Raw genomic sequence first — 27,533 nt, 5'->3', positions numbered from 1 at the left:
GAGAACTGCATTTGATTCTCCACTCCTCTACATGTATCTGCTGATGTGACCTTGAGTCCGTCACAAGTTCTCACAGCTGTTCCCCTCAAGAGCAGTTTCTGTCAGAGCCCTCTTAGCTTCACTTACTTTACAGGGTGTATGTAGAGGAAGGGAAAGGAGATTGTAAGCCACTCAGACTCCTTTGGGTAGTGAAGGGTGGGGTGTAAATCCAATCTCTTATTCAGTTGTTGGTCCACAAGTAGTCTACAGAAGTGTATACTGGGGTTTGTCACCCTGGGTAGCTTAGCAGGGAGGAGGCTGTAGCTTAGTTGTGCCACTGTGGGCACGAAGGGGGCAGTCCTGGATCCAGCCCAAGTGGCCAATTCTGTAGAAAGGACAAGAAAATATATAGAGAAGCAGATGAATGTAGAGATCAAAATGGGGTATAGCAGTGAGCGCTGCATAGGCTGTGGACAGTCTGGCCTTGGAGATGTTCACCTTTCCCAAACTAGCAGCTGCTTACCTAGGTTGGGCTGGAATGGTCAACTAATTGCCAAGAAATGGACTGGGGCACAAAGACATGGTGAGGTTCTTGGCCTGCTGCAGTAATAATAAAAACCATGGACTTATGAAAGTCAACTTCAGAGGCAGTGAGCGGATCCTCCTTTCTACGGGTATGGAAGAGTTTCTTCACACTGGAAGAAACCAGACTAACCTGCACTCCGTTAGAAATGCCAGCCTTCAGGAGGGACTTGGGGACCCCCTGGAATTACAGCTCATCTCCAGACTACAGAGATCAGTTCCCAAGCAGAAACGGGATGATTTGGAGGGAAGGTTCTATAACAGGAGTGGCCAAACTGCGGGCTCAGGAGCCATATGTGGTTCGTTCTTTCACAAATTGTGTGGCTCTTAAAGGGCCGTTTGGCTGGCTTGGAGAAGGCATTTGTCTCTTTAAATCACTTTTCCAAGTCAAGCCAGCTGGCAGCTTGGAGAAGGCATTTAAAGTTGCTTTCTTTCCACCTCTCCCTCATCTATTTGCCTTCGTTCCTTCCTTCCTGTTTTGTGCTTCTCAAACGGCTGACGTTTATTCTATGTGGCTCTTACATTAAGCAAGTTTGGCCACCCCTGCTCTGTAGCACTGTACCCCACTGAAGTCCCGGCCCCCACCGAGTCTCCTTTTCTAAATCCCCAGAAATTTCCTAACCTGGATCCAGCAACTCCTACTACCACTGCGCGCGGGCTCTGACGTATAGCCGTTCTGCCACCCCTGCTGGCGTCACTTCACAGTTTGTGCCACTCGCGGGCGGTCGACGGCGAGGAAGTTTGTCCTACCTGTGCTTCCGTTCCCACCCTCTGCTTTGCGCGCGCGCGCGCGTTCTCTTCCCCACTGCGGGCGGGGAGGGGGGGGAGCTGAGGAGGCCTCGCGCGCTCTCGTGACAGGCCGAGGGAGACGCCGCCGCCAGGACGATGCTGCAGCCCCGACGCCGCTCACGCTGAGCCCACCGTTGGTAAGAGACAAAAGGAAGGAGAAAAGGAGGCAGGCCTCATCCGTGGGGCCTCTGAGCGTGTGCAGAGGGCCGTCCTTCCGTCAGGTGGAAGCCCCGCGCACGGCCTTCGAGGCTTGTGAGGGGAAGACTCGGATCCGTTTCTTCTTTCCCTCAGGCGTTCAGCCCGACAGAAATGCTACCCCCCGCCCGGCCACAGGTTGCCACGTGACCTGAGGTTCAACCCCCCCCCCCCCCCCCCGTAGATGTCTCACAGTCCACTCTTCCGCCAGGCCTTGATCCCTCCTCAGTCTCGCAGTTGCTCTCTATCCCGTCAGCGGGAACTCTTCCGTGGCGGTCTCCTCCGTGGCGCTTGAGTATGCCGAGAGCCGCTTCGACTTCCGGGCTCGGCTCGTCCCCTTCGTTTTCACATGAAGCTCTCCTTTCTTTGGCTGCAGCTTGGGGCGCGGGGGAGCTCAATTCCTTAGAACAGGGGTGTCGAACTCATGAGGGCCGGATCGGACATAAATGAGACCTTGTTGGGCCAAGTCATGTTGAGCCGGGCCATGCGTGTAGCTGTTTAGGAAAAGGAAAGGTCCCCTGTGCAAGCACCAGTCGTTTCCGACTCTGGGGTGACGTTGCTTTCACAACGTTTTCACGGCAGACCTTTTTACAGGGTGGTTTGCTATTGCCTTCCCCGGTCATTACACTTTCCCCCCAGCAAGCTGGGTATTCATTTTACCGACCTCGGAAGGATCTAAGGCTGAGTCAACCTCAAGCCAGCTACCTGAAACCAGCTTCCGCTGGGATCGAAATCAGGTCCTGAGCAGAGGGCTCCGACTGTAGTACTGCAGCTTTACCACGCTGCCCCACGGGGCTCTTTGTACAAACACAAATATACATTTTTAAACAACTTAAAACATGCTTTAAACATTAGCAGTCATTGGGTTTAGATGCTTTCTTTGTATTTCTCCCATGGGATCTGGGGAACTGGGCAAAGGAAGCTCTGGCTCTTTCCTTCCTTTCCCAGGGATGGGGGTGGGGGAGGGGTAGGAGCCTCAACCAATAAAAGAGAGGTTTGGCTCAGTAGCTCTGCTGCGCGATTGAGAGAGCCTGGCAAAGCAAGCTGTGATGCAGAAGGAAGCAAGATATAGGGAGAAGGAAGCAAATGGCAGCCAGTTGCTCAGGGACCTGATAAAAGCCTTCCAGGGGTCTAATTCGGCCCCCGAACTGCATGTTTGACACCCCAGCCTTAGAAGGTTTAGGGGCTGCTGTTGTAGAGTCATGCTGGAGGCAGTTCATAAGGTTTGCCACCCCCCCCCCGCAGTTAAAATAATTAAAAGCCACAGCCCGCCCCCCCCCCCAATAGCTTACAACAAAGCTGTACAGTTGTTCTGAGGCTAAATGGCTGTAAAAGCAATTTTAAAAGGACACAAATTCAGTTAAAAAACTGGGTTGAGGGAAAAAATGTGACTTCGATCCTGAAGGACAGTAAAGTAGGGACCAGGAGACTCATCATGTGGAGGGCGTTCCAAAAGCAAGTCACTGCTTCTAAGAAAGGCCCGTTTCTGATTGCCCGTTCCATCTCCCTAGATGAGTTGAGGTGGAGAGACTGTCTCCCCTACTCCTCTTTAGCTTTTGCTTAGTGACTTAGCAGGGCATGCTGGCTTTCATGTTGATGCTGCTTTTCATTGGCCTGAAGGGATGCATTGTTGTAAAGTGCTCAGGAAACCCCACTGGCTGATGGAATTCCCAGAGATTCCAGAACTACCCCTGGAATCTCACCATTCACAGCTGGTCATTCAGCACCTTCTAGTTCTGCTAGAGCCTTTGTACATCTCATTAGATGTAGGCAGATGTGTCTGCAAGAGTGGCATGGGGTAATAGCTCCTCCCTCCCGCCTGTACTGTGCTTATGAATAGGTATTAGTGTGCCCTTTTTCAAAGTTTAAGCTTACAGTTACTGAGAGATGAGATCCTATTTCAATTCCTGGAGGGGGTCCATCTTCTAGTCTCTGTGTGTATTGGATTTGTTATTCTCTTTTCCTGCTCGTTTTGGTAATCTGTAGAGACTAGGATCAGCTCAGTACATTGGCCTGTGAGCAAGAACCATATTTCTTATTTTCTCTCCACTTACTTTTCTTTGGCTACTTCATTTAATGGTTGGCCCATAGTGACTTTGTCCATGGGGTCGCAAAGAGTTGGACTCGACTGTGCGACTGAACAACAACATAGTGGTACTCTCGTCTGAAAGGGATACATACTGGCATAGATATACGTACATGTTTAATTGTTTTCATGGAAGTGAAAAGTGTTTTTTATTTCTTTAATATATTTTTATCCCAGCCTATCCTAGGAAGTTCAGGGCAGCATTTGGGCTTTCCCTCAGAAAATCCTGTTGTGAGGTTGAGCATGTGTGACTGAACCCAAGATCACTCTGAGTGGAGATTTTACCCTCTTAGGCTGCTTAGTGACTGACCAAAGGTGAGAGGGGGATTTAAGCTACGCTTTCTAAACTTTTCTGCATTCAAAGGCTGAGTGATTGACTGGGAAGATTCTGCATCCTGTTTCCTGTTTGCTGACTTTATGTTGAGAGCATAAAGAAGTCCTTTTGTGAACCTTTGTGTCAGCTATGCTCCTTCCTTAACATCTTTTCTTCCAACTTTATAGGGCAGTAAGTTTAGCTGCACCTTACTATAGAACATTTTTTGCTTAGAGGTCAACAGGATGTCTAGCTCTTGATCAAGTTGATTAATTGGAAACTGAAGTAAGTTTCAGTGATGAAAATGCGTACAACGATCTATGATATTTTAGGGAAGGTGGTCAGTGTTCCCTCTAAGCTGAGTTAGCGTGAGCTAGCTCACAGATTTTTAACCTGCTCACACATTTTTGTCTTAGCTCAGAAAAAACAGCCCCAGAGCACACTAATTTATGCAGTAACTCACAACTTTACTGTCAGTAGCTCACAACTTTAATGCCAGTAGCTCACAAAGTAGAACTTTTGCTCACAAAACTCTGCAACTTAGAGGTGTATGATGTTGAAGTCCCTCTTGGGTCTTTTTTTGTAGAAGGGAATGGTGGGGTAAAAGTTGGGATGCCAGAAAAAAATAAAATTCTGTGTCTAATATGCAGAAATGTGAGACTGTGATCAAGATACAATCTCAGACCATCTTGGCTTTGAAATTAGTTTAAGGTAGTGAAGGACTCTCCAGGAATGAGATGATTCTATCCGATTAGCATTGGTTCTGTGGGAAGCCAGCATGTTAAGTTAGAGCAGCATGTGTGTTTTACCTTTTGCATAATGTTACAGTTCGTTTCATACTGCATTTATTTCTTCCATTCCAAGGCAGTGTGGGTGACATTTCTAGGAGGCCTAGGCCTGCTTCGTTTCAGCTGGGTTGTTGGATCATGTGCCTCTAACTATATCCTGTGTCTGCATCTATAGAGTCTTTGTAATCTTTCTTGGCGTCACCGTCTTCCGTAGTGCTTGTGTTGGGGGAAATAGGCAGATGAATCCTACTCAGTAACTTTATCTTCACATTTGATCAGAAATCTTTTTAAAAGGTTTCCTTTCTTAGAAGAGAGAGTGACTTCACTCTTTTTTCTTGATGGGCCTCTGTGTTTGAACAGAGGAGTTAACAGCACTGGTAAGAATGTAAAGGGGGCCATTTTTTTTGCTTGTCCACAAACATTTATATTTTCTCACTCTTCTGAGGCCATTGGTGAATGTTTGCAATACTGTAAGAACATATGGTGGATCAGGTTACTGTGGGTCCATCTAATCTAGTAATATGTTCCCCTCCTCTGAACCTTGAGGCTCTATTTAGCCATTATGGCTAGTAACTATTGATAGCTTGTCCTTCCATATTTCCCTTTCCAAGTCACCTAAACCAGGAGCTGTTGCCTTATCTTGTGGCAGGAAGCTCTATAAGCTAATTGTGCCCTATCTGAATAACTTCTTTTTTCTATGCTGAATTCCTGATCAGTTTACTTGGATTACCACATTCAGGTGTTATGCAAGTGGTAGAAGATTTGTCTCCTTTCTCTGGGCTCTTTATTTTATAAAGCTCAAACATTCTTTTCCTCCCCCAGTCTTCAGTCTAAACTGAATCACCCCAACCACAGCCTTTCGTGGTTAGGAAGGAGCTCTTGCCCCTTTTTGTCACCTTTGTCACCTTTTTCTGCTTCTTTTCCAAGTCTATGTGACTTTTTCTTTTATTTTTTAAGGTCAGGTGACTAGAGTTTTACAAATGCATTTGCGCTTTAGAGCTATGCAAGGGCATTATGATACTGGTCTTTCAGTTTATGGTCCCCTTCCCACTAATCCCTAGAATGAAATTTGCCTTTTTTTCACTGCTGCCACACATTGAGTTGACATTTTTATTGACCTTTTCATCATACTCCCAACATATTTTTCCTCATCAGCTTATCACGAGATCAAACCCATAAAGGTGAATGTGACCTTGGAATTTTTATGTCCCAGAGTATTCATAGCTGTACACATACATTAAACTTCATTAGCAATGGTGTTGTCTTCTCATTTGCTCTTTTTAACTTCTTTGTAGCTCCCTTGGGTTTTCATAATCTTGAATAATGTGGTGTCAGCCTTTGCCAATTAATTTCTCAGTCAGTGTGCAGAGAAATGATGAGCAAGTTGCACAGCGCTGGTCCCAATGCATACCCCTTGGGGAGCCAGTTGCTTACTTTTTCTGAGAACCGTATTTATGTATGTATTTTATGCTTCCTGCTGTTTAACTAATTAGTAATCTATAAACTATCCTTTTGTCCACCTTCTTAATTTACTCAAGAGCCTTCAGTGAGCACCTTGTAAAAAACTTTGTGGAAATAGAACACCTTTACTGACATACTTAATTGATACTCTTAAAAGGCTTGGTTAGTTTCTGTTTTCTACAGAATCATGCTGATCCAGATGGCCCTGGGAAATGCTTTTGTCTGTGTTGCTGCCTTTGAAACATCCGAAGCCTGCCCACTTAAATGGTTGTTCAAAGAGGCCTGGTTGGCAAGTTTGTTTTGGAAATACATGCTCACCTGAGCATTACACCAGGAAGAGACAGGTGCAACAATTCATTCTGAGAAGAAAAAGCTTTGAAAAGATAGGCAAAAAGCAGAACAACCTCTTGAACACCAGGATGTGCTTCAGGGTTGGCTTTGTTAGATTTAATTCTGTGGTTCAGAGATGGAGCTCTTGAACTGGTTTCTCCTACTGCACTAGATCTTTATCTAATTGTTTAATTTGGGTGAAGACCTGACAGTGTTTAATTTTCCATTCCCATGCCATTTGAAAGGCAAACTTGGAATCAGATTTGTACCCTGCAGGAATCAAAACTGTATCTTGCATGCTGCAAGTGAGCCACCCTCTTATGCTCTGAACTCTCGAGAGGAGTGATTCAAGTAGCTGAATTTGGCTTCGAATCCGTGTTGTCTTACATTTAAAATGCCAGAAGTACACTTGGAAAGGAAAAACGAAGACAGAATTGCTTTCATTGCACCCTTGCAAATTCATATAGGGAAACTTTAGTGGGGTTTTAGAATAAAGTTAGATACACCCTTAGAATATATTCAGTTTATATTCTATTCAGTTTCCCCCCCATTCAGTTTCATAAATTTAATTCAAATAATTACAGGGAAGAACATTCTTGAGGATGAAGTTTCTTTTTTCCTTTTTATGTCAGATTGCTCATGCTGCTTTTAATAACCCGTTTGTGTATCCCCATTACTCAGGCTTTGTCTGTCTTGCAGTATAAATTGTTTTTGCTTGCTTGAGCCTTCAGTTGTCAAAATCAGGCTTTTCCAGCTCAGGGTTACTTTACACTCACTCACTCACTCACTCACTCACTCACTCACTCACTCACTCACTCACTCACACACACACTCTCTCTCTCTCTGTATATATATATGTGTGTGTGTGTTTGTGTGTGTATATATATATATATATTTATTTATTAGGGGAAGGATGGTGGCTCAGTGATAGAGCATCTATGGTTTCATATTAAAGCAGTAAGAATGTTTAAGCTTGATAAGGAAGCGGCAGCATATTTCTGTGCAGAGTTATTCTTGTCTAAGTACATTTTAAGCAGTGTTGTTAGCTTGGAGTAACTCTTGTGTTTAGGGTTGCAGTTTAAGTATTGCATACATGTAGATTTTCTCCAAGATTATATTTTTCCTGTAGCTTCAACATTTCTGAAAATTTTACATCTTCAGTATTAACTGTCACCAGTGATAGGAATGCAGCTCTTTATGGCGTCCCCCCTCCCCCCGCCCCAAAGTCTTTTCTCATCTGAAGAAATTAAGTTCTGAGGGCTCACGGGGCACATATGATTTAATAGTCATACTGGTTGGTAGAGGGTCTGCAGTGGAAAGGAGAAAGGGAGCAAAATCACTCTCTCTTCCATCAATGAAGCTGTATTGAAGTTTCTTTGGGGCTGCATGGCTTGTGTTCTTGGCCTGTCACCACTGTGTGACCCATGTTTTTTAGTAGGAAGGTTGTTTTCCTGCATCATGCAAGGGGTTGGACTAGGTGACCCTGAAGGTTCTTTCAAACTCTATGATTCTGTGACTCTAAACTGTTCAGATCAAGATTATTTTGTGCACGTTCATTCTTTCACAGACTCAATGGAATTTGCAGTTACTTTTGGAAAGAAAACCAATCATTCCCTATTCTTGGGTCATGTGAGAGACTCCTAAGTTGCATTTATGTTCTTATGACTCCATCACATTCAGAGCAATTTGTGCAGGAAAACCTGTAAAAGTGACTGTTTCACAATCCCCATGCGGCTCAGTTCCTGGCATTCAGTTCAAATGTGATCATAACTGAGTCAGTCAGGAAGGCTCTTATATTTAAATCAGCAGCTGGATTACTGTTAGTTTAAAAGTTAGTCATGTTTGCTTCAAAGTTGTCAGTATCCCTTCTTGGAACTAGGGTTCTCTAGGCTGGGAAGAGTTCCAAAAGGGAGGCAAATCTGCAGATGGCTCAATTCCCTTTTCCCATTCTGGTGGTATAAACTGACTACCCCCACATGCTAAATATGTCTTAAAACATGAAGGACAAAAAGGGCAGATAAAAAGGATACGTCAGGGTTCGATTAGAGGCTGGCTGTCCACCTGAAAAACTACTACTACTGACAAAAAAGCTGCTTGCACTGGCTCCCCCCCCCCCACTGAAATATACATTTTCTATGTTTCTGTCTAGGAAGATGGAAAAAAGGTATGTGCCAAAGGTTTCTGACCCACAAATATACTGGGTCACAGGGCATGAGCACCTTCTGCCAGGTGTGCATGTCAGGGTAGCTGCTGTTGTAGCAGGTTTGGATTGCATGCTGCCTGGCTGTAGCAGTGTACACATACTCCCTGGGTTTGTTTTGGTGTGTTCTTCCTAGAACCACAGAATGTTGGCAGGTGCCTAATAAAAAGAGCAGTAACAAACTTACAAAGTAAACACAGATCTTCCTGACTTACCTGGGGAGGGATGAGGGAGCACATTTCCTCTGGCTGCATAGCTGAAATGAAGTGATAGGAGCAGAACTTTTGTGACTGCTGGTACCTGGCAGGTGTTCCCTGTGCTAGACCCAATTCAGAGTCTTGATTGCCTTGCTTATCCCTCCAGTATTGTCAGAGGTACTCTGATTGTTAGTGTTCTATGTCTGAGAACACTGTTGGATTCTAGCCTCAGTCCTTGCAGGATGGCTGCCAGTAAAAAGGCCTTTGCTGTCTTCCTAGTAATTCTTGCCCCTCCCTTGTTTATCCTGATGCTTCTGTAACCGTGTGCAAATAGAGTCCTTTGTGGGCATGTTCTGGTTGTTCTCCTCAGCGTCTGACTAGTTCTGGGTGTGCAGGCAAAGGAATGAGTTTTCTTGGTCTTGCAAGCATTTAACTAACTGATTGGATGTGCTCCTCAGGCAGTGTAGTTCTGTTTTTAGTTTGTGGTGTTGCTATTCCACAGGTGGGCCTGATCAGAATAATGTTCAACATCCATCCTCTGGAGAACCTCAAGGTTTACATCAGCAGTCGACCTCCGCTCGTGGTGTTTATGATCAGTGTCAGTGCAATGGCAATTGCCTTTCTCACCCTGGGCTATTTCTTTAAGATCAAGGAGATCAAGTCACCTGAAATGGCAGAGGTAAAATATAAGATGATGTACATATTTGCACATTCTTGCTGAGGTTGGGACAGGTGTGGGGCATCCGGTAACTTCCCACTTGCTTTATGGTATGATGTCCTCGACCATCTTAAATCAATCTAGCATGAATATGACCTGAAATGGCTAGAAAAATGGTGTTTTATTTCATTAGCTTTGCCAAAGGATCGGGGAAGGATGTTAGATATCTTCTCTAGTCTTCAAAGAGTAATGACTCTCATAAACATTTGTAAGACTGGAGTGCTCTTCCCACTTTAGATTGATACATGCAGGATTTCTCCATAGCCATGTCTCTTAAACCCATGTTGCAGATCACTTTTGAACACAGCCAGGTCATTGTAAACTGATGTGCATGCCCAGTGGTGTTTGAATGCCCACTGATGCAGCAAGACCTGATATTTACCTTGCTAAAGAGAAGCACTGAAGATCTTATTTGTCTTTAAGGACTGGAATACTTTCCTTCTGCGGTTTAACGACTTGGACTTCTGTATTTCGGAGAACGAAACGTTGAAGCATCTAATCAATGACACTACGACTCCGGAAAGTGCCATGACCAGTAGCCAAGCCAGGCCTTCCACGCCATCGCCACAGACTCTTGAGGATTCTGGTCCAGTCAACATCTCAGTTGTCATTACTCTGACTCTGGACCCCCTCAAACCCTTTGGTGGCTTTTCCCGAAATGTCACACACTTGAGTTCCACCATTTTTGGACACCAAATTGGACTCTCAGGTATATTTTATTCTAAGTTGCGTTTCTAAATTTGGTGTTTCAAGGTATTACTGTCTGTGGGAGGATTGTTCCTTGAGCATAAATGTGGCTGGAACTAGTCAGCAATCTGTGTTACGCTTCTCACTTAATCCCCACTTCTCCACATGCAGCTGCTGGGTGATCTTGGGTCAGTCATTGTTCTCTCAAAGCTGTTCTGTGAAGAGCAGTTCTCTCAGAGCTCTCTCAGCCCCACCTACCTCACAAAGTTATGTTGTGGGGAGAGGAAGGGAAGGAGATTTGAGACTCTGGGTGAAGGGTGGGGTGTAAATCCAGTCTCCTCCTCCTCTTAGTCCTGGATTTTAAAAGCTGCAAGGGTATACTCATAGAAAAAGATGTCTTTCTGGCTTGTAGCAGGGGAAGGGGAGAATCCAAATGCACGTGATGCACAGATCCTGGGTTTCAAAACATTAAAACAGAGCATTTAAAATGGAAGAATGGCTCAATATGAGTCTGTAGGCCACACTGCTGTATTATCTTTAGCTAGCCTTCCAGTCTTATGGCCCGCTAAGCCAAATGCACCTGCCTCCTGTTTCTTCATGGTTCATGGCAGGTATGAAGAGTAGGGAATATACCAAAGGACTGTATTCTTGACTTCGTAAATGTCCATTCAGCATGGTAGGTTGGAAGCTGTACAGGCCCATGCTACTCTGTTACATACTGTGGCGGAACCGGCCCGATTCTGCCTTCAGACCCGGTCCCGTCAGCTCCCTATGGAGTCGCCAACTCCTGGAGGGAGCTATTTCTCCTCCTGCCCCTTGGGCTCGCTGCCACCACCTGCTCAGTCCTGGGGTTCAGATTGAGAGGAACAGGACTCCCAATCCCCCTCTCCCGCTGCGAGGCTAGGCCTCCAGGTCCTCTGCCACCCTGCACTTGGGTTTCACAGAGACCTCAGCGCTTCTTTGGGGCACCCCTGGAGGATTGGCACCTTATCCAACTGCATGCCTTCCCCCTTCCCTGGGGCCCCCTTCTTAAAAACAGCGTGGTCTAAAGCGGTTTGGGGATCTATGTGGTACAGAGTTTGACTGCCAGCATTTTAAACAGAAAAAAACATATTTATTTAAAAGAGAAAAATATAGGGAAAGAAAAACAAAACAAAAACAGTTGCATCTACAAAATTAGCACAGCACAGCACAGCCCAGCAAACAGCATAACAAAGAAAAGTTGATTATAAACGCATCCGGTTGGCCCTGATCTAGACATGCCCTGCCCTTTTTTTGAATGACTTACTTAGTCTGCCTGCCTGGGCCCTCCCAGGCAGGAGCCTCCATTGCTCACCACATGCTCGCTCGAGCGCTGGCTTCCAACTGCCTTTCTCTTCCTGCTAACACACATGCCAAGAACAAAAGCACTTCCTGCCTCTCTAGGAGATTTTCCCCCTAGCGTTGTTGGTTTGGCTCTGGAAGGGAGGGGGGAGTGAGGGGAAGGCTACAAAGCCTGCTGAGGGATTTCCTGATCCCTGCCAAATGAAGCACCACCACTGACTAAAATGGCGTTTCTCCACACGTCCCCCTCCTTAAATTCTGAGCCGGAGGGGTTGCCTCCTACAGAGGTGACCCCGTAGCCGAATCCAACCAAACAAGGAGAAACCCATTAACCAAAACATTACACAAACATTCAGGTATTTCTCCAATAATACACAAAGTCCCACAACCTCGGTGTCCATGTCCTTTCTGGACAAAACGTTGCATTGCTGCATGCCGAAGGAATGTTCAGTCTTTAAGATGTACTCCTCCATCTCCCAGGACCACCTCTGGAGTTTGGTGCTCTCCCTCCATTGCTGCTGTTGCTGGGGTGAGTGGTCCATCAAAGGAGGAAATTCCTGGCCCCACATATGAGTTTGGAAACTGCCCAGTTCCCACAAAGTTGCTTCTTTATCCCTCATTGGTGGAATGTTCCCTCTGTCCACTCTGTCCTCCCAGAAAACTACCTCTGGTGCTGCAAACAATTGCTGTCCCAGCTTCTTTTTGTCTCCTTCCTTCCTACCTATATGCACCACCATGGACCTCGCAGAGAATGGCTGTGGTATATTCACCTGCCCCACTTGAACTGCCTTTCCCATTTTCTCCATAGCCCCCACACAGGTAGCATCGTCCAGGTCATCCACAATCACATGGGGTCCCTCCCATTCCACTTTCCGTTCACCAGTATGAAGGGGCAGGAAATCCATCACCCTATCCCCTGACTCAGCTTCTGAGAACTCCACTTTCTGGTCCCTTGCCACCTCACACAGTGGATCCAGCCTAGGGTCACTTTGAACCTCAGACAGGAACATTCCTGGCTCCCCCAGACTTCCTATCATCTGTTCCTTCAAGCCACCCCTAGTCCTACTGTTTCCAGAACACCCAGCCAACGTTTGATCTGGGTTCTCCGCCCCCTCAGTTGGTTTTTCAGTGTCAGCCAACTGAGCTCCTTCCTGCCTGGAACGCTCCACAGCATCCTGCTGCCCTTGTGGAAATTGGCACCCCTCTTCCCATTGGGCACACCCTCCTGCAGGGCTTGAGACAGGCTGGTCCTCCCCCTCCCTGGTTGGTGGTGAGGTGGCTCCCCTAAAGTGGCCTTCCTCCCCCCACCTTCCCCTGAGGGTTTGGCTTGGGTTCTCAGTCCCCTCGGTTGGTTTTTCAGCCCTACCCAACTGACCCCCTTCCTGCCTGGAAGGTCCCACAGCTTCCCAGGATTCCTGTCTGCCCTGCTTCAAGACGACCTGTTTTGAGAGCGTCTCGGACGATCCCACTTCCTGATCCACAGCTACTTGGTGAACCGGTTCCAACCTAAGGCCGCTCCGGACCCCCTTCTGGAACCGCTCCCGTTCCCCCAAGCCTTCAGCTATGTGCTCCTCTGAGCCCCCATTAGCCTTGCTGCTCTCAGAAACTCCTGTGAAATCTCCACTCTCCACCTTGGTCTCTTCAGCATGCACATCCTTTATGCTAGACAGGTTCCTTTCCTTGCTAGGAACATCTACAGCCTCTTGCTGCACTTGGGGAAAGCTACACCCCTCTTCCCCTTGGGAACACCCTACTCCAGGGCTTGAGATAGGCTGGTCCTCCCCCTCTTGGGTGACTGCCCTCTCTTCGTCCTCAGTAACCTGGGCTATTTCCCCCTCCCTGGTTGGTGGTGAGGTGGCTTCCTTAAAGTTGCCTTCCTCCTCCCACTTTCCTCTGAGGGTTTGGCTGCGGGTTACAGCATTGATAGAGTACTGGCCAACCAACAAATCCCGGCCCAATAACACTGGAACTGTTTGTTCCTTCATTACCCCACATTCAGAATAGGATTTACCTTCTTGTGGAGCCAAACCCCTGAACTGCTTTCGGGAGTGGTCTGGCCCCAGTTTAAACCTTTTAAATACAGTGGCTTTATAGGCCGCAAAAGTTATCCCCCCATCTTCCCTAGGCATGCTGTAATAGATGGCTGAAAGCTCTCCAGTCAGGTTGCTACAGAGGTAAGACATATAGTCCTCCTCCGCAATCCCCCACTGTTTGGCTTCCCTCTCAAAGTTGGAGAGGTATATGGAGGGGTGTTCTCCCTCTTGGTACACTGCAAAGTCCTTGGGGGTGACTTGGATCTCTTTGCTTAGTTCAGCTTCCAGACGTAGCACCTCAAGCTCATGGCGACGTTGCTCTTCCAGCTCCCGTCTGCGGATCTCAGCTTGTCTCAGCTCCCTCTCTCTTTCCTCCTGTCTGCGGAGCTCAGCTCGTCTCAGCTCCCTCTCTCTTTGTCTTTCCTCTCTCTCTCTTTCCTCCTGTCTGCGGAGCTCAGCTCGTCTCAGCTCCCTCTCTCTTTGTCTTTCCTCTCTCGTTCCTCCTGTCTGCGCTCTTGGTACGCCTTGGTACGTATTCTTGCCAGTTCCAACTGTAGCTGCAAGGTTGCTTCTGACTGGGTGGGGGACACTTTTGCAAGTGCCCCTGCATGCTGATGATACTCCAAAAGGAGGTCTTTCATATCTACTACAGTCATGTTGTCACACTCCAGCTTGTGCTTTGCACACTCTTCCTGGAGCTGTGGCTTTGTCATCTCCAGGATTTCCAGCCTCTTAGCACGCTCCATCCTAACTAACTAAACTTTCCCTACTCCAGTTGACCCGAAAATAAAACAAAACCGCTGTTGCTTTCTCTGGGTGCTTGCACGTATCAAAAAAACCCAAAAATGCCTGGCCAATCAAGTTCTCTGTTTGTTCTTATCCCACCGCTGCCACCAAGTGTGGCGGAACCGGCCCGATTCTGCCTTCAGACCCAGTCCCGTCAGCTCCCTATGGAGTCGCCAACTCCTGGAGGGAGCTATTTCTCCTCCTGCCCCTTGGGCTCGCTGCCACCACCTGCTCAGTCCCGGGGTTCAGATTGAGAGGAACAGGACTCCCAATCCCCCTCTCCCGCTGCGAGGCTAGGCCTCCAGGTCCTCTGCCACCCTGCACTTGGGTTTCACAGAGACCTCAGCGCTTCTTTGGGGCACCCCTGGAGGATTGGCACCTTATCCAACTGCATGCCTTCCCCCTTCCCTGGGGCCCCCTTCTTAAAAACAGCGTGGTCTAAAGCGGTTTGGGGATCTATGTGGTACAGAGTTTGACTGCCAGCATTTTAAACAGAAAAAAACATATTTATTTAAAAGAGAAAAATATAGGGAAAGAAAAACAAAACAAAAACAGTTGCATCTACAAAATTAGCACAGCACAGCACAGCCCAGCAAACAGCATAACAAAGAAAAGTTGATTATAAACGCATCCGGTTGGCCCTGATCTAGACATGCCCTGCCCTTTTTTTGAATGACTTACTTAGTCTGCCTGCCTGGGCCCTCCCAGGCAGGAGCCTCCATTGCTCACCACATGCTCGCTCGAGCGCTGGCTTCCAACTGCCTTTCTCTTCCTGCTAACACACATGCCAAGAACAAAAGCACTTCCTGCCTCTCTAGGAGATTTTCCCCCTAGCGTTGTTGGTTTGGCTCTGGAAGGGAGGGGGGGAGTGAGGGGAAGGCTACAAAGCCTGCTGAGGGATTTCCTGATCCCTGCCAAATGAAGCACCACCACTGACTAAAATGGCGTTTCTCCACACATACTTTTCTCTCCTTTTAAAATGTGCAGTTTCTACAGCAAAAACACTTTGACAGCTGCATGGAAATTACCAAACATAACCCGTTTCTGCTTTTAAAAGGGAAGTGCTGTTCCAGCCAGCTGATGTAAAATGTTTTTTTCCTCTCCCACTTGAAGGCAGAGAAGCTCACGAGGAAATCAACATCACGTTTACCCTGCCCGCTGCCTGGAACTCAGACGACTGTATTCTCCACGCTCACTGCGAACAAGTCAGCTTCACAACCTGTATGACAGTTACAGCAGCCAGCACTGTCTTTCCTGTCACAGTGTAAGGGTCTTGCAGTTTTGCTTGCTATTAGGCTGGTTGTGCACCATTGGTTTCTTGCCCATGGGTACAGACATTGCAGAGGAAAACTAGGCTATCTGGATATGATGTGGTTGTTGGAATTTTTTAAATGTGGTTTTTAATTGCACTTTACAGATTGAAAAGTTGCAAATACATATTTTAATTTGTCCACACACTCACACCAAATTCCCCTAATGAGTAAGGGCTGGACAAGAAAAGAGGATGGGGTGGGAGGGCCAGTGGTGAGGAAAAGAAGAGAGCAGTCTTGCTAAAACATCTGCAGAGTCCTTTTTATCCTCCTCCACCATCCACAGCTTTGAGCTTGCAGACATGTGAACCTGTGCCTGGCAAACTGGTGAAGCAGATGCGGATGCAGTTCACAGAAAGACAGCAAGTTTTAAAATGTTTGGAAAACACCGGAGGCAAATGTCTGTTTAATGGGCAGAGGGGAAGAATGTGTGCTTTGTTGCCCACGAGATGTACAGCTTCATGGGTTATCTAGGAACATAGTTTTGAGCTGTGACTATCCATATTGGAGTCTTAATTAGAACATTAGTAAGCACTACCGTTAGGATTCAATCTGGCTTTGTGTTTTTGTACTGCACATCAGTTGATTTGTAGTTACCTAGTTTGGGGGGTGGGGTGGATCTAGCCGTAGCTTTTGTGTGCAACTCATCCTAATGTTTTGCTCCACAGTCAGCCACCACACTGCATTCCGGAAACGTACATTAATGCCACATTCTGGTACAAGATCTTTACCACCGCCCGGGACTCCAACACAAAATATGCCCAAGATTACAATCCTTTCTGGTGTTACAAAGGAGCTGTTGGAAAAGTCTATCATGCATTAAATCCTAAACTGACTGTTATTGTTCCAGACGTAAGTCATCCCCTTTCACTTTATCTGCTTTGAATAATCATCTCTTAATGTCTTTGCTGCAGTCTGTGACTTAATAAGGTTCAGGAACACCACTATAAACAATCCTTCCAAAGCCTGTTACAGCAGTGTCCAAATCCTGTTGGTTTATGTTTGTGGGATGCAGCAGAGAGGGATTCGCTAAGAAATTCTGCCTCTGGGGTGTGGTATCTCTCCTCTCATCACGGTGGCAGCTGCATGTACGGTTTTCTTGAAGCTTTTCTTACAGGTTCAGGAAATTGTTCATGTCTCTTCTACACAGGATGACCGCTCTCTAATTAACCTGCATTTAATGCACACCAGTTACTTCCTCTTCGTGATGGTCATCACCATGTTCTGCTATGCTGTCATCAAAGGCAGACCAAGCAAACTGCGGCAAAGCAATTCAGAGTTCTGCCCTGAAAAGGTAGGTGTGGGAAATGGTTCCTGGTCCTGCTTTTGGGAGGAAGGATGGAGTCACTTGGATGTTGCCATTTTCAGCACTGAACGCAAATGCTTGACAGGATTGAAAAAGATATCCATGTGCTTTTGTATCAGATGGCTTAAATGCAGTGACATGCAGTCATGGCTGCTGCAAACACAGAGACATTTTTAGGGTTTGTAGAATCTTTCGGGATCAAGTGCCGTGTTCTACTGGAGAAAGTTTTCCTTCCAGACGTTTCGTTCTCAGCTGCGGAGAACATCCTCAGTGGCGTTGCAGCCGGAGCAGGCGCTCAGACCTTCTTGGCTGCTGTGCATTGAGAACAAAACGCATGTTGGACACATTGAAGTATTAGAACCAACATACAAGTTCAATGCACAGCAGCCAAGAAGGTCTGAGCGCCTGCTCCGGCTGCAACGCCACTGAGGATGTTCTCCGCAGCTGAGAACGAAACGTCTGGAAGGAAAACTTTCTCCAGTAGAACACGGCACTTGATCCCGAAAGATTCTACAAACCCTAATGATGTTACCAGCCGTGAAAACCTGAAATCTTTGATAACAGAGACATTTGCATCAACAAAAGCTTTTCTCCATCATCTCCTTGTGCCCAACATTTCTTTCCACTGCCAGAGGTCTTTTTGCTGGCTTAAAAAGAAACATAGTTTGAATATACAATGTCTTTTTTTAAAAAGCTGTCAAAAAGCCCTCCAGTGGCTCAGTGAAGGGAAATGGGTGCAAGGGATGTGGCAGTGAAGTGGTGCTGATTATGTGTGAGGTATCAAAACTACACCTTGTTATGCATGCGAACGCACTGTGACTGCTATCTTTCAGAACATTTTGTAGCAACACAATCTTGAGAAAGGATGGAACAAAGCAGGGGAGAATGCAGAAAAGTGTCCAAAATGAGGAGGAAGTTGTGTAGATGCTCAACCCTGCCTCCTCTACTCCAGTTTGGTTGCCAAACCCTCAGTTGACCCCGAACTACACAGCGGGGAGTGTGTGGAGGAACAAGCGGGCTCAGGAATCCTCTTGTCTTCTTACTCAGTGGGCTGCTGTTAAGGATGTTATGCCAAACCTCCAGTTGACTATATCAGGCTCTCATTAGGGTTGCATTGAATGTACTTCAGCCTCTGATGTCTTACTTTTGTATTAGCCTGTATCCTGTTCTTCCATAGATCTCGGGGTATCCTGTGCAAAGGGTATCCTGTTTTATCCAGGCACCACTCCCAGGTTATTGAATTTCCTCGATTTCAACTGCGCAGACTCAAAGGGAGGCAGACGCTTGTTTCTTCACTCCTATTGAATTTCCTAAGGATGTTTTTTTATTATTATTATTAATTTTTATTTGTATCCCGCCCTCCCCGCCTGGGCAGGCTCAGGGCGGCTAACAACGATGTGCATTGAACTTCTGTATTTGAACTCAGACCTTTCCCCTTAAACTATACACTGTACCAAGTTAGAAAGCTCCATGTCCAGTATTTCACTGTGAGCACCTTCCTTCCTCAAGTCACACACTGATGGGACAGGCATGGCAGTTTCTTTAACTGGATTTTAAAAACAAAAAAACCCTAATCATCTCATCTTCTTGCTTTGATTTCTTCAGGTTGCTTTTACAGAAGCGTGATCCATCAGTACCTTCCTCCCAAAAGTGACTGAGTCTGCAATCGTTGCCTGCTGAACCCAGAACTGGGCCCTCATTCTTTACGGTTTCAGTATCTTGTGACGTTGGGTTATTCCAACCAAAGACATTTTTAAGTGCCTGTAATGGATATTTATATAAAGTGTACTTGGAACCGGTTAAAGCCAGGGCACTCAATCACAATTTGTAGTGCAGCTGGTACTGTTTGGACCCATTTTCCCTGTTCCATGTTGGACTGTTTTGTGACGGTGAGGTTCTGTGTCAGTCAGAGCCAGAGAGGGTGTCTTTTTAATTATTATTATTTGCTGCATTGGGACAATTAAGATGCCTTTTGCAAGAGTCTCGAAAGGAAAAAAAAGCACCTTATTTTCCCAGTGATATGTACAGCGTGTTGGAGGCGGTCTGCATCTCTGCTACAGTACTGCAACTCTACATGGATTCAGTGTGTGAGAGAGATTTTTTTTTTCCTCTTTCCAATTCATACCTTGCTTGCAAAAAGATACCAACATCCCTAAACCTATAGGGGCAAAAAACCCACCACCACCTTCTTCTAATACTAGCTGTGGCTAGGAGGGACAATGTGCTTGTAATTTTAGATTAAGAACAACCAAACTGCTGTTGAAAGTGCTAAAATATTAAAGTTGGCCCAGGCTGCCTCTCTGTTGCTTTTGTCCTGGACCTTGAATTGGGGGTGTTCTCGCAGTGCAGCTTTTAATGCTGATCTGTGCATGCAAGCAAATGATAGAATGACAGAGTTCCTGGAACTGACCTGTTTCAGACAGCAGGCCGGGAGGACAGCTTTGGATGCTTCTCTTCAAGACGAGGAGGGGGAAAGTATTTTTTTTAGTAGGACAGGCTCTTGCATTTCAAGGAGGCAGATTAGCCTTGTTCCTGACATGCTATTTTTCAATATGCAGGTATTTTTTTGTTTGTTCGAGTGTATTGTTGGGAGGGGTGAGTCGTTCAGACATGCAGTGCCTCTCCTGTTACCTGAAGTAGCATTGTCTTGGGCCTTCTGTGCCCTATGGTTGATCTGCATGTGTTTGGTCACTGTGTGAAAACTGAAATTCCATTGGGATGTGGGGATCTTTTACAAAAGGAGAAGGAAGCCAGGCTCATGCAGTCAGAGCAAGTAGTCCTGTTGGCCTTTTTCTGACTTTTTCACTGTCTGCAAAAAAGAGAATAGCAGCAAATTTGCGCTGTGGAGGAATCAGTCTGGACAGACTTCTATGTGTCTCTTTGTTCAGATCTGGTCTCTCTTCAGCCATTTGCTTGTTGGAGTTGTGTTGATTATATGCAACTTTCCTTTCTGTGCTCTTCCTACCACCTTCTAGTTTGCACAATATTTTTTATTCCATTCTTCAGTGTCATGTAAACATAACATAGGGAACTCATGGGCACACTTGTTGGCACTGTGTTGAAGACATTGCTGGTTGCCTTAATGACTCTCCTGTTCTGCTTTCCCTGTCTGATAGCATCATCATCTCCCTTCTTTTTCCTCCTTGAGTAGTTTGCAAATGGCTTCTTTTAGTGTTTGCACAGAATAACAAAGCTTGTAGATGGCTTTCATATCAGAGTTCCTTTATTCATTCACTGGCTTATTTTGTTATATTGCAATGTCTCCCAGATAGGATTATATCCAGGGACCTTCAGGTTTTAATATTGAGTAAAAGTCTGGGAATGAGATTTTAAAAATAAAATTAAAAGCATCCTCTTTGAAGAAAAATGTTAACAAAGTGAAGTTTTACTTCTCCTGGAATTATGGGCTTTGAAAAAATAATCTTGTATTCTTACCTTTTGCTTTTATGGTCCGCTCCAGGCATTAACTAGTGATGGTTCAGAAATGATTACAGGGAGGGGGGAATTGGGGGACAGTAGGAGAGAGAGGTGTGGGTGTAAAGTATATTGTGCAGAAGTGAAAAAAGTATCTAAGCAGTGGTTCAAATGGAATATCACAGTGGCTGTTCGGATCATATTGATCTTAACTTTTTTTCTTTTTCATTTTTCACTGTTACTTGAATCAGTTTTGATTCTGTTTGTGTTTTCTTGTTAGAAATCTGCCATTCCTGTTGAGTTGTTCTTTGGCATTATATGAAGATTCACAAACTTTATTTCTCCTTCGCCTCCTCCCCCAAAAAACAACTCCTGTGCAGGAGCTGTGTGGTTAAGATGGCATTCCACTTGCCTCTGGGCCTGATGGTCAGTAACTGACTTTGGTAATGACATTTCTCTCCTCTTTTAATTTTGTTTGTGTGTTTGTGAGATGTGGATATTGCTTTGCAAATAAAGTTTATTATTATCAGTCCCCTTGAGAATAATTGTACATGTCGTGTTTCATTGGGTGCAGGTGGCTTTTCTCTTTTGTCTCAAGTTCTCTTGAACATGCTTTGGATTTGCACTAAGTTCTGTTGATGAGAATGTGGGACTGGAAGGGGGGCAGCAAACTAGGCCTTGGAGTTCAAAACAGGAGCCCTTGGGAGAGCTGAAAGAGACATGTGACCAATTCAGTGAGCTTTTCTTCCTTCATTGGTGCTCTGAACGTTTCTTTTCAGGCTTCATCCCATTGCAGCATGTTGTTACAGATAGTGATTTGTTTAGGAATGCAACATCAGGAATTGGGGCTTGTGGTGGAAGAGCTTGATTTATTGTTTATTTTCTGTGTGTGTTGAAACAGCCCAAGATGTGGACTGATGGAATGGATCCTGGAAAGAGTTTGGGACAAAGTTTGAGTCCAGTGGCACCTTTAAGACCCCAAAAGTTTAATTCTGGGTATAAGCTTTTGTGTGCATGAAGTGTTAATTCTTGAATTAAACTGTTGGTCTTAAAGGTGCCACTGGATTCAAACTTGGTTTTATTACTGACCTACACAGCTACCCGCCTGAATTGCTGTCACTAGAGGGCGACAGAATCTCGTTAATGAGGGGAGGAATGCTGGCACTAGGCCTGGAGCTCTTCACCCCCAAGACCAAGGATTTTACAGTTCATTCTGTTAGCGTCTGTGTTTGTTCAGCTTAATTCTGTCACTGTTTGCTTTACTGCATTCCCACCTATCCACCTGGTTTCTCCTAAACTGGCTGCAGATGTGATCTCTCTGCCCTTAAAGAACATGTTCCTGTGTGTTGTGTTGGAGACAGGGGGCTTGTGATGATCCCAGGGCAGGAAGAAGTGACACCTTGAGCTTTAAAGCCCTCCCTTCTAGAACCAGTGGGGAGAATATCTGTGTGAGGTGGTTTCATTGTGACTTTGTCTCCTTCCACTGTTAAAACAAAATGGATCTTTCCCATTGCCTTTAAATAAAGGTCACTCAGTTTGTGCTATTGGTTTGCTGCATGGTATCACTACACCCTTAGTCCCACATCGTTATTAAAGAGTGGATCAACTAACTCTGCCTCTGGTTCCTAGGGAACAATTTGTACAGTCTCCTCCCTCAAAAGGCTGCCCCTGAGTTTCAGCTAACTCCTAGTTAGACATTCCAGCCTCTCCAAATTCAGTTTTTTACCATGGGAACCACCTGTTGAGAAGTAGCACTGGTTAGTAAATGATGTCTATAGCGCAGTTAGAAGAACCCACCACTGTGACAGCTGTTGTTATACTGCTCAGCAGTAACAGGCCAGAAAGCTACAGTGAACAGGAGTCAACAAGAAGAGTAATATAAAGCTCACAGAAACTGGTGGCTTGTATTCCAAAACATAATAGGGAAAGAATGGGAAGCTTGCAGATTTGTTAGCTGTGTCATCTGTAACAATGACTCTAATTGCATATATGAAACATAGCAGTTGTATCACTATTCAACAGTTTTTTAATATTCAGATTTTAATATTTACTAAAAAAATAGCATTTCAGCCCTGAAGGCTGGGAAGGGGGTTTGCTCTCAATTAAGAATGTAAGAGCTCTACTGGATCAGACCAGTAGTCCATCTGGTCTAGTATTCTTTCTCATGCAGTGATCAACAATTGGGCACAGAGACTGAGACCTGATGTTGCCTCCTGGCAGTAAGATTCAGAGGTTGACTGCCTCTGAACATGGAAGTTTCCCTCAGTCATCTTGGCTAGTAACCACTGACAGACTTTATCTGCTGCTTCTGATAGTAGATCATGGGGCTGTATCACAGATTCCTTACAGAAAGCTGTATCTTAACCTTGTTCTTTTAGTAGCCACCACTTTTTAACGTTGCTACACAGTTTGCATACTCAGTGAGACTGTTGCATATTCTATTTGGAAAGGAAAAAAGTAAAAGAAAAATATTCAAGCTTAAAGTTAGCCCCTGGGTTAAGGAAAATTGGTTGGATCTCAGGAAGTACTGGAAGAAACTAAATTTGCACATAATGTTTATTGGGAGGGTTGAGAAAAGGTTCCAGCACTGACTGAAAGAGTGGAGGAGAGAAGGATAGCTGGTGGTGGAAAGGGCTGTCAAATCATAGCTGATGTTTTCAAGAGTTTTCAAGGCAAGAGACTTAACAGGTGGTTTGCCACACACTGGAATCATCCCTAAGAAGACTCCTATGATGTAAGCTGTCCTTTCATGGGAGAAACACATAAATTGAGGCTGTCATGTCTACAAGAAGGTAAGGGTGCCCCACCACCAAGTAGACTGCTCAATTCATGGTAGAAAGAAGCCACTAGATTTATCACATGGTGAATTGGCAGGTGCTATCTGGAGGGGAGATGCCCTGCCCACTACACATCTGCATTCCAAAAGTTTAAGTTGTCCTGGAAGGGGGATGTTCAGGGAAAGATGCCAATGCAATGTCACTGCAAGGTTGGAAAGGAGTGGTGCTTGCACAGCCAACTACCTTTACCTTTATACCTTTACCTATATGGTGTCTGTGTGGTTTCCCTCCTAGGGTAGACAGTTATTTTTCCAGGGGGAGGTGGGGTAAGTAGAATCTCACCCATTAATACTTAGTTTGAACATTACAAAGCCCCCCCTCCAATAGAGGGATCTTTTCCTAGGAGAGATTGGTTGCAGCAGTTGCTGGCCCAAGGGAAGCTCCCGAACTGAATCGGGAGGGGAAGACTCCCAAGTCCTTCAAAGGCGGATCTACACCCCCCACCCCACCCCAGCAGTTCTAGTCTATTAACCGGCCAACTTTTGGGAGGCCAGCGGAGTGCCATACTTTCTCCCCTTGTCTGGCACCACGATCCAGTAGTTTATCTCCCACCCCACCTCCCTTCTTAGGCCCCCGAGGACCAGGCAGGCGTGGCTCTTTCAGGATCCCCTTCTAGGTCCTTTTTCTGCCTCCTTCGGGCCAGAAGGCGCCGACTAGCTGGTTAGGGCGGCTGGGTCTTTCCCTGAGGCAGCGGGAGGCGAACCGGCTCTCCGTTCCCGCCCTGCGCAAAGACCCGCAGCCGAGCCACGCAATCGCACTCTGCACACGCTCGCGGTAAAGGCCTCTCTCCACTGCTGAGCGGAGGGGTCCGCCCACGCAAGAGGGAAACACGCCCCAGTGGAGGGAGGGAGGGAAGCGGAGTTTCCTCGGGCGTCTGCTCGCCTCCGGGGGCGCCTTCCCCGCTGGGCTCCCGCCGCGCCAAGCAGGGCCGTTCGGCGGGCACGTCCGCCCGGGCTCTGTGGCTCCGCCCTCCCGCCGTGCAACAGTTTCTCGAAAGTTGCGCCTGCAGCGGCGGAGCCAGGAAAGGAAAGAAGGAGGCGCCGAGCGGGGCGAGGGCTGCGGCTGGGGCCACTCGGTCCGGCCTTGCTGCCTTGCGCTCCCCAAGCAGCCGCTGGGGCGGGAGATGCCCCAAGGAGGGAGGAGAAGGAGGCGGGAGCCAGCAGCCGCCGCCGCCGCCCGCCGATGCCCGGGGCAGTCCCTGGGAGCAGCCGCCGCGAAGAGCCTCCAGGAGCGGCGCCCGCCCGCAACGCAGCCGTCTGGCCGGCCGGAGGGCTCGCTCGGCCCGCCCCCCGCGTCAGGGATGCTGCGGCCGGGGCGGCCCCTGGAGCTGTGGCCCGCCTGGTCCTCCTGAAGGCCGGCTCCGCCTCGGCCTGAGCGGCGGCGGCGGCGGCGGCGGAGGGAGGCTCGGAGGGGCGGCGGCATGGGCACCAAGCAGACCAAGGGATGCGCGGCGCCCGGCTCCGGGAACAGCCCGGGCAACTGCGCCCGCCGGAAGGCGCCCTCCCGGGAGCGCGGGGACCTGCTGGCGTCCCTCGTGGCCAGGTCGAGCGAAAAGTTTGGCAAGGGGGGCGGCCTCCCGCCCTACCACCGCCGCATCAGCATGATCCAGGACATGCTCCGGCTGGTCAAGCAAGGCAGGCAGGAGGAGGCCACCGACCTGCTCAAGCACCTGCGCCAGGTGAGGGGCCGGAGGGGAGGGGAGGGCGGGCGAGCTCCCCGCTCGATGTCCAGCGCCCCGCTGCTCCCAAGAGAGAAAGGACCGGTCCGAGAGGCTTTTGCAAGGCGTGGCTGGGGGGGGGGGCGGTCTGGAGCCCCGGTCCCTCCCCTGGTCGAGAGGGGGCTTTTACCAGGGTTGGGCAGCCTGCCAGCCAGGTGGGGGGGAAGAGGTCTGCATCGCGGTTCGTTACACTGGATGTGGGGAAGGGTGGGCTTCTCGGTGGGGTCAAGGTCCCAAGTTCAGTCCCTGGGGAGCAAGATGGATCTCGCTGGGCGAAGGTATAGCCAGGCAAATGACAAGGGATATCAGTGTAACCCTAGCCGATGCCTTCTCCAGGTGGTAACTCCATTGCACGCCACTGCAGTGGCTGAAGGCTTGCAGTCCTGTGCTACCGCCGCCACCTGTGTACTCGCTGCCTACCTTGGGGGCAGCAGCATCCCTGCCTGAGTGCCGCCCTGCCCTTGCCCACACAAGGTGGCTGGGCTGCATCCTCGGCTCTGTTTTTTGCCCTTTGTTGGTGCCTGCCTCTCTGCTTTAAACGTGACGGAAGCCGTGCGGATGCTGCTGGGAAGCGCTCGGCTGTGTGGATGCTCTGTGCTGCTGGTGTTTTGGAGGACAGGCTCCGCCTGCCAGCCCGGCCCCTGTACCTGCAGCACAGTGCCCACCCGGGCTGTACATCTCTCTGGCGTGCATCGGCTGCAGGCTTGGAAGTCTTTCGCTGTTATGCTGGTGGTGTGAAGCCCTACTCCAGGCAGCGTTTTCTAGGAGCCTGGGTGTCTCCATTGTCCTCTTTATATTGACTTTTCCTTAGGCTGCCAGGGGGAGAGCTGAGCCAGGGATTGCCAGAGAACCTGATGCTATTGCTAAGTAGCCTGCCTTTTGCTAGCATGGAGTTCTTTTGCTCTCACTTTATAGCAAAGGGTTATAATAAAGCAGGGGTGGCCAAACTGTGGCCCGGAAGCCGCATGTGGCTCTTTCTCACATATTGTGTGGCTCTCAAAGCCCCCACCGCCCCCGTTGGCTGGCTTGGAGAAGGCATTTCTCTCTTTAAAACGCTTCTCTATGCCAAGCCAGCTGGCAGCTTGGAGAATGCATTTAAAGTTAAAGTTGCTTTCTTTCCACCTCTCTCTCCCCTCATCTATTTGCCTTCCTTCTTTGCGGCTCTCAAAAATCTGACGCTTATTCTGTGTGGCTCTTACGTTAAGCAACTTTGGCCACTCCTGCAATGAATGAAGCATGTGTTGGGAGTGGGGGAGTTGAGTGGGGGGCTCCATCTCCTGTTTTACTACTTGAATTCAGATCAAGTAGGGACTCCATCTCCTGTGTAAAATTGCACCCCCTATACATTCATAGTAGTGGGGTTTTTTTGGGGGGGGAGAGTACATACATGATTAATAATAACACAATGTTTATTTTAATGGTAGTATGCTTTTCCTGCAAATTTCTGCTTTGGCCGCTTGTTACAGCTCCTTGTGTGTAAAGTGCCATCAAGTCATAACCAAGCGATGGCAACCCCATAGGGTTTTCAAGGGTAGAGACTAACAGAGGTTGTTTGCTCTTGCCTGCCTCTGCTTAGAACCCAGGGCTTTATTGGTGGACTTCCAACCAGATACTAACCAGGACTGCTCAATTCGAAGATCTGACAAGATCAGGCTTGCCTGGGATATCCAGATCAGGTTTTAGTGCCTGCAAGCCTCTACTGTGCAAAAGTGTGTCAACGTCTGAAATAAAATGCTGGGACCCTTACAGCGCAATCCAAAGCAGAGTTATGCCCATCTAAGGCGTCAGGAGATTTGGCAAGTCATAACTCTGCTTAGGATTGCGCTGTAAGGGTCCCGACATTTTCTTTCAGACGTTGACACACTTTTGCACAGTAGAGGCTTGCAGGCACTAAAACCTGATATATATGCAAGACCGTCTGTTATTGGTCATAGTTGGATTTTTTTTTCCTTATGGAAGATAATGAGCCACAAGAAGCTGGTTGTTGTTCGAGTGGCACTGTCCCATAAGATCTGAATTCAAGTAGAGTCTTGGCCTATTTTGCAAAGCACGGTTAAACATTTTCCTTTTGAGTTGGAAGAAGAATGGAGAAAACTTGGCACAAGACTCGGGCTGGCGTTCAAAGTAGAATCCATGAAGCATGGAGGCTGGATGCTTTGTGTATAAACAGTGTTTACAGCAATGTTAGTAAATGTGTCATCTCTTTGGGGCAGGGGTTCTTTTCTTGTTCAATAGACTCTAGATGGCAGAAATGAGACAGCAATAATAAATAACGGGCAATGGCTCAAAATATGTAGGATTCACCCAAAGGGAGCTGCCAACCCATCTCTTATGGAGCTTCACTGAGGAAAGTCGGTACACCATTAGTACTTTGATGAAAGACCACCAAGGAAGACCAGGGCTGCTCTGCAGAAGACGGCAATGACAAGTTTCCACGTTCAGAGACACTACACTTCTGGATCCCAGAGCCAGGAAGCAACCT

At 47.3% G+C, this 27,533-nt stretch overlaps 3 protein-coding genes across 3 annotated transcripts in view; all 3 read left to right on the top strand.

The window, feature by feature from the left end:
* TXNDC17 (thioredoxin domain containing 17) overlaps positions 1–27,533 on the top strand; it is a 324,677-nt gene that overhangs the window by 215,150 nt on the left and 81,994 nt on the right. The window lies entirely within an intron of this gene.
* Positions 1,282–21,039, top strand: TMEM248 (transmembrane protein 248). The gene is made up of 7 exons (XM_060258860.1): positions 1,282–1,487; positions 9,423–9,599; positions 10,062–10,347; positions 15,581–15,731; positions 16,446–16,629; positions 16,928–17,071; positions 18,689–21,039. Exons 2-7 carry the CDS (start codon positions 9,441–9,443, stop codon positions 18,707–18,709), a joined length of 945 nt encoding a protein of 314 aa, XP_060114843.1. The 5' UTR covers positions 1,282–1,487; positions 9,423–9,440; the 3' UTR covers positions 18,710–21,039.
* The window catches only part of LRRC75A (leucine rich repeat containing 75A), a 71,219-nt gene continuing 68,419 nt past the window's right edge, over positions 24,734–27,533 (top strand). Inside the window, 1 exon segment of the mRNA XM_060259183.1 lies at positions 24,734–25,012. Coding sequence (XP_060115166.1) covers positions 24,755–25,012 — 258 coding nt within the window. The 5' untranslated portion in view covers positions 24,734–24,754.

The sequence above is a fragment of the Heteronotia binoei genome, chromosome 18 (genome assembly GCF_032191835.1).
Source record: "Heteronotia binoei isolate CCM8104 ecotype False Entrance Well chromosome 18, APGP_CSIRO_Hbin_v1, whole genome shotgun sequence".
Classification (NCBI taxonomy): domain Eukaryota; kingdom Metazoa; phylum Chordata; class Lepidosauria; order Squamata; family Gekkonidae; genus Heteronotia; species Heteronotia binoei.
The sequence above is the reverse complement of the archived record's forward strand: the minus strand, read 5'-3'. Positions and strand labels throughout refer to the sequence as shown.

Excerpts from the sequence above, each read along its gene's own strand:
- TMEM248 (XM_060258860.1), top strand. The coding sequence starts at position 9,441 with ATGTTCAACATCCATCCTCTGGAGAACCTCAAGGTTTACATCAGCAGT. Across the intron at positions 9,600-10,061 it reads AGTCACCTGAAATGGCAGAG|GACTGGAATACTTTCCTTCT; the intron begins GTAAAATATAAG and ends TTTGTCTTTAAG. Across the intron at positions 17,072-18,688 it reads CAGAGTTCTGCCCTGAAAAG|GTTGCTTTTACAGAAGCGTG; the intron begins GTAGGTGTGGGA and ends TGATTTCTTCAG.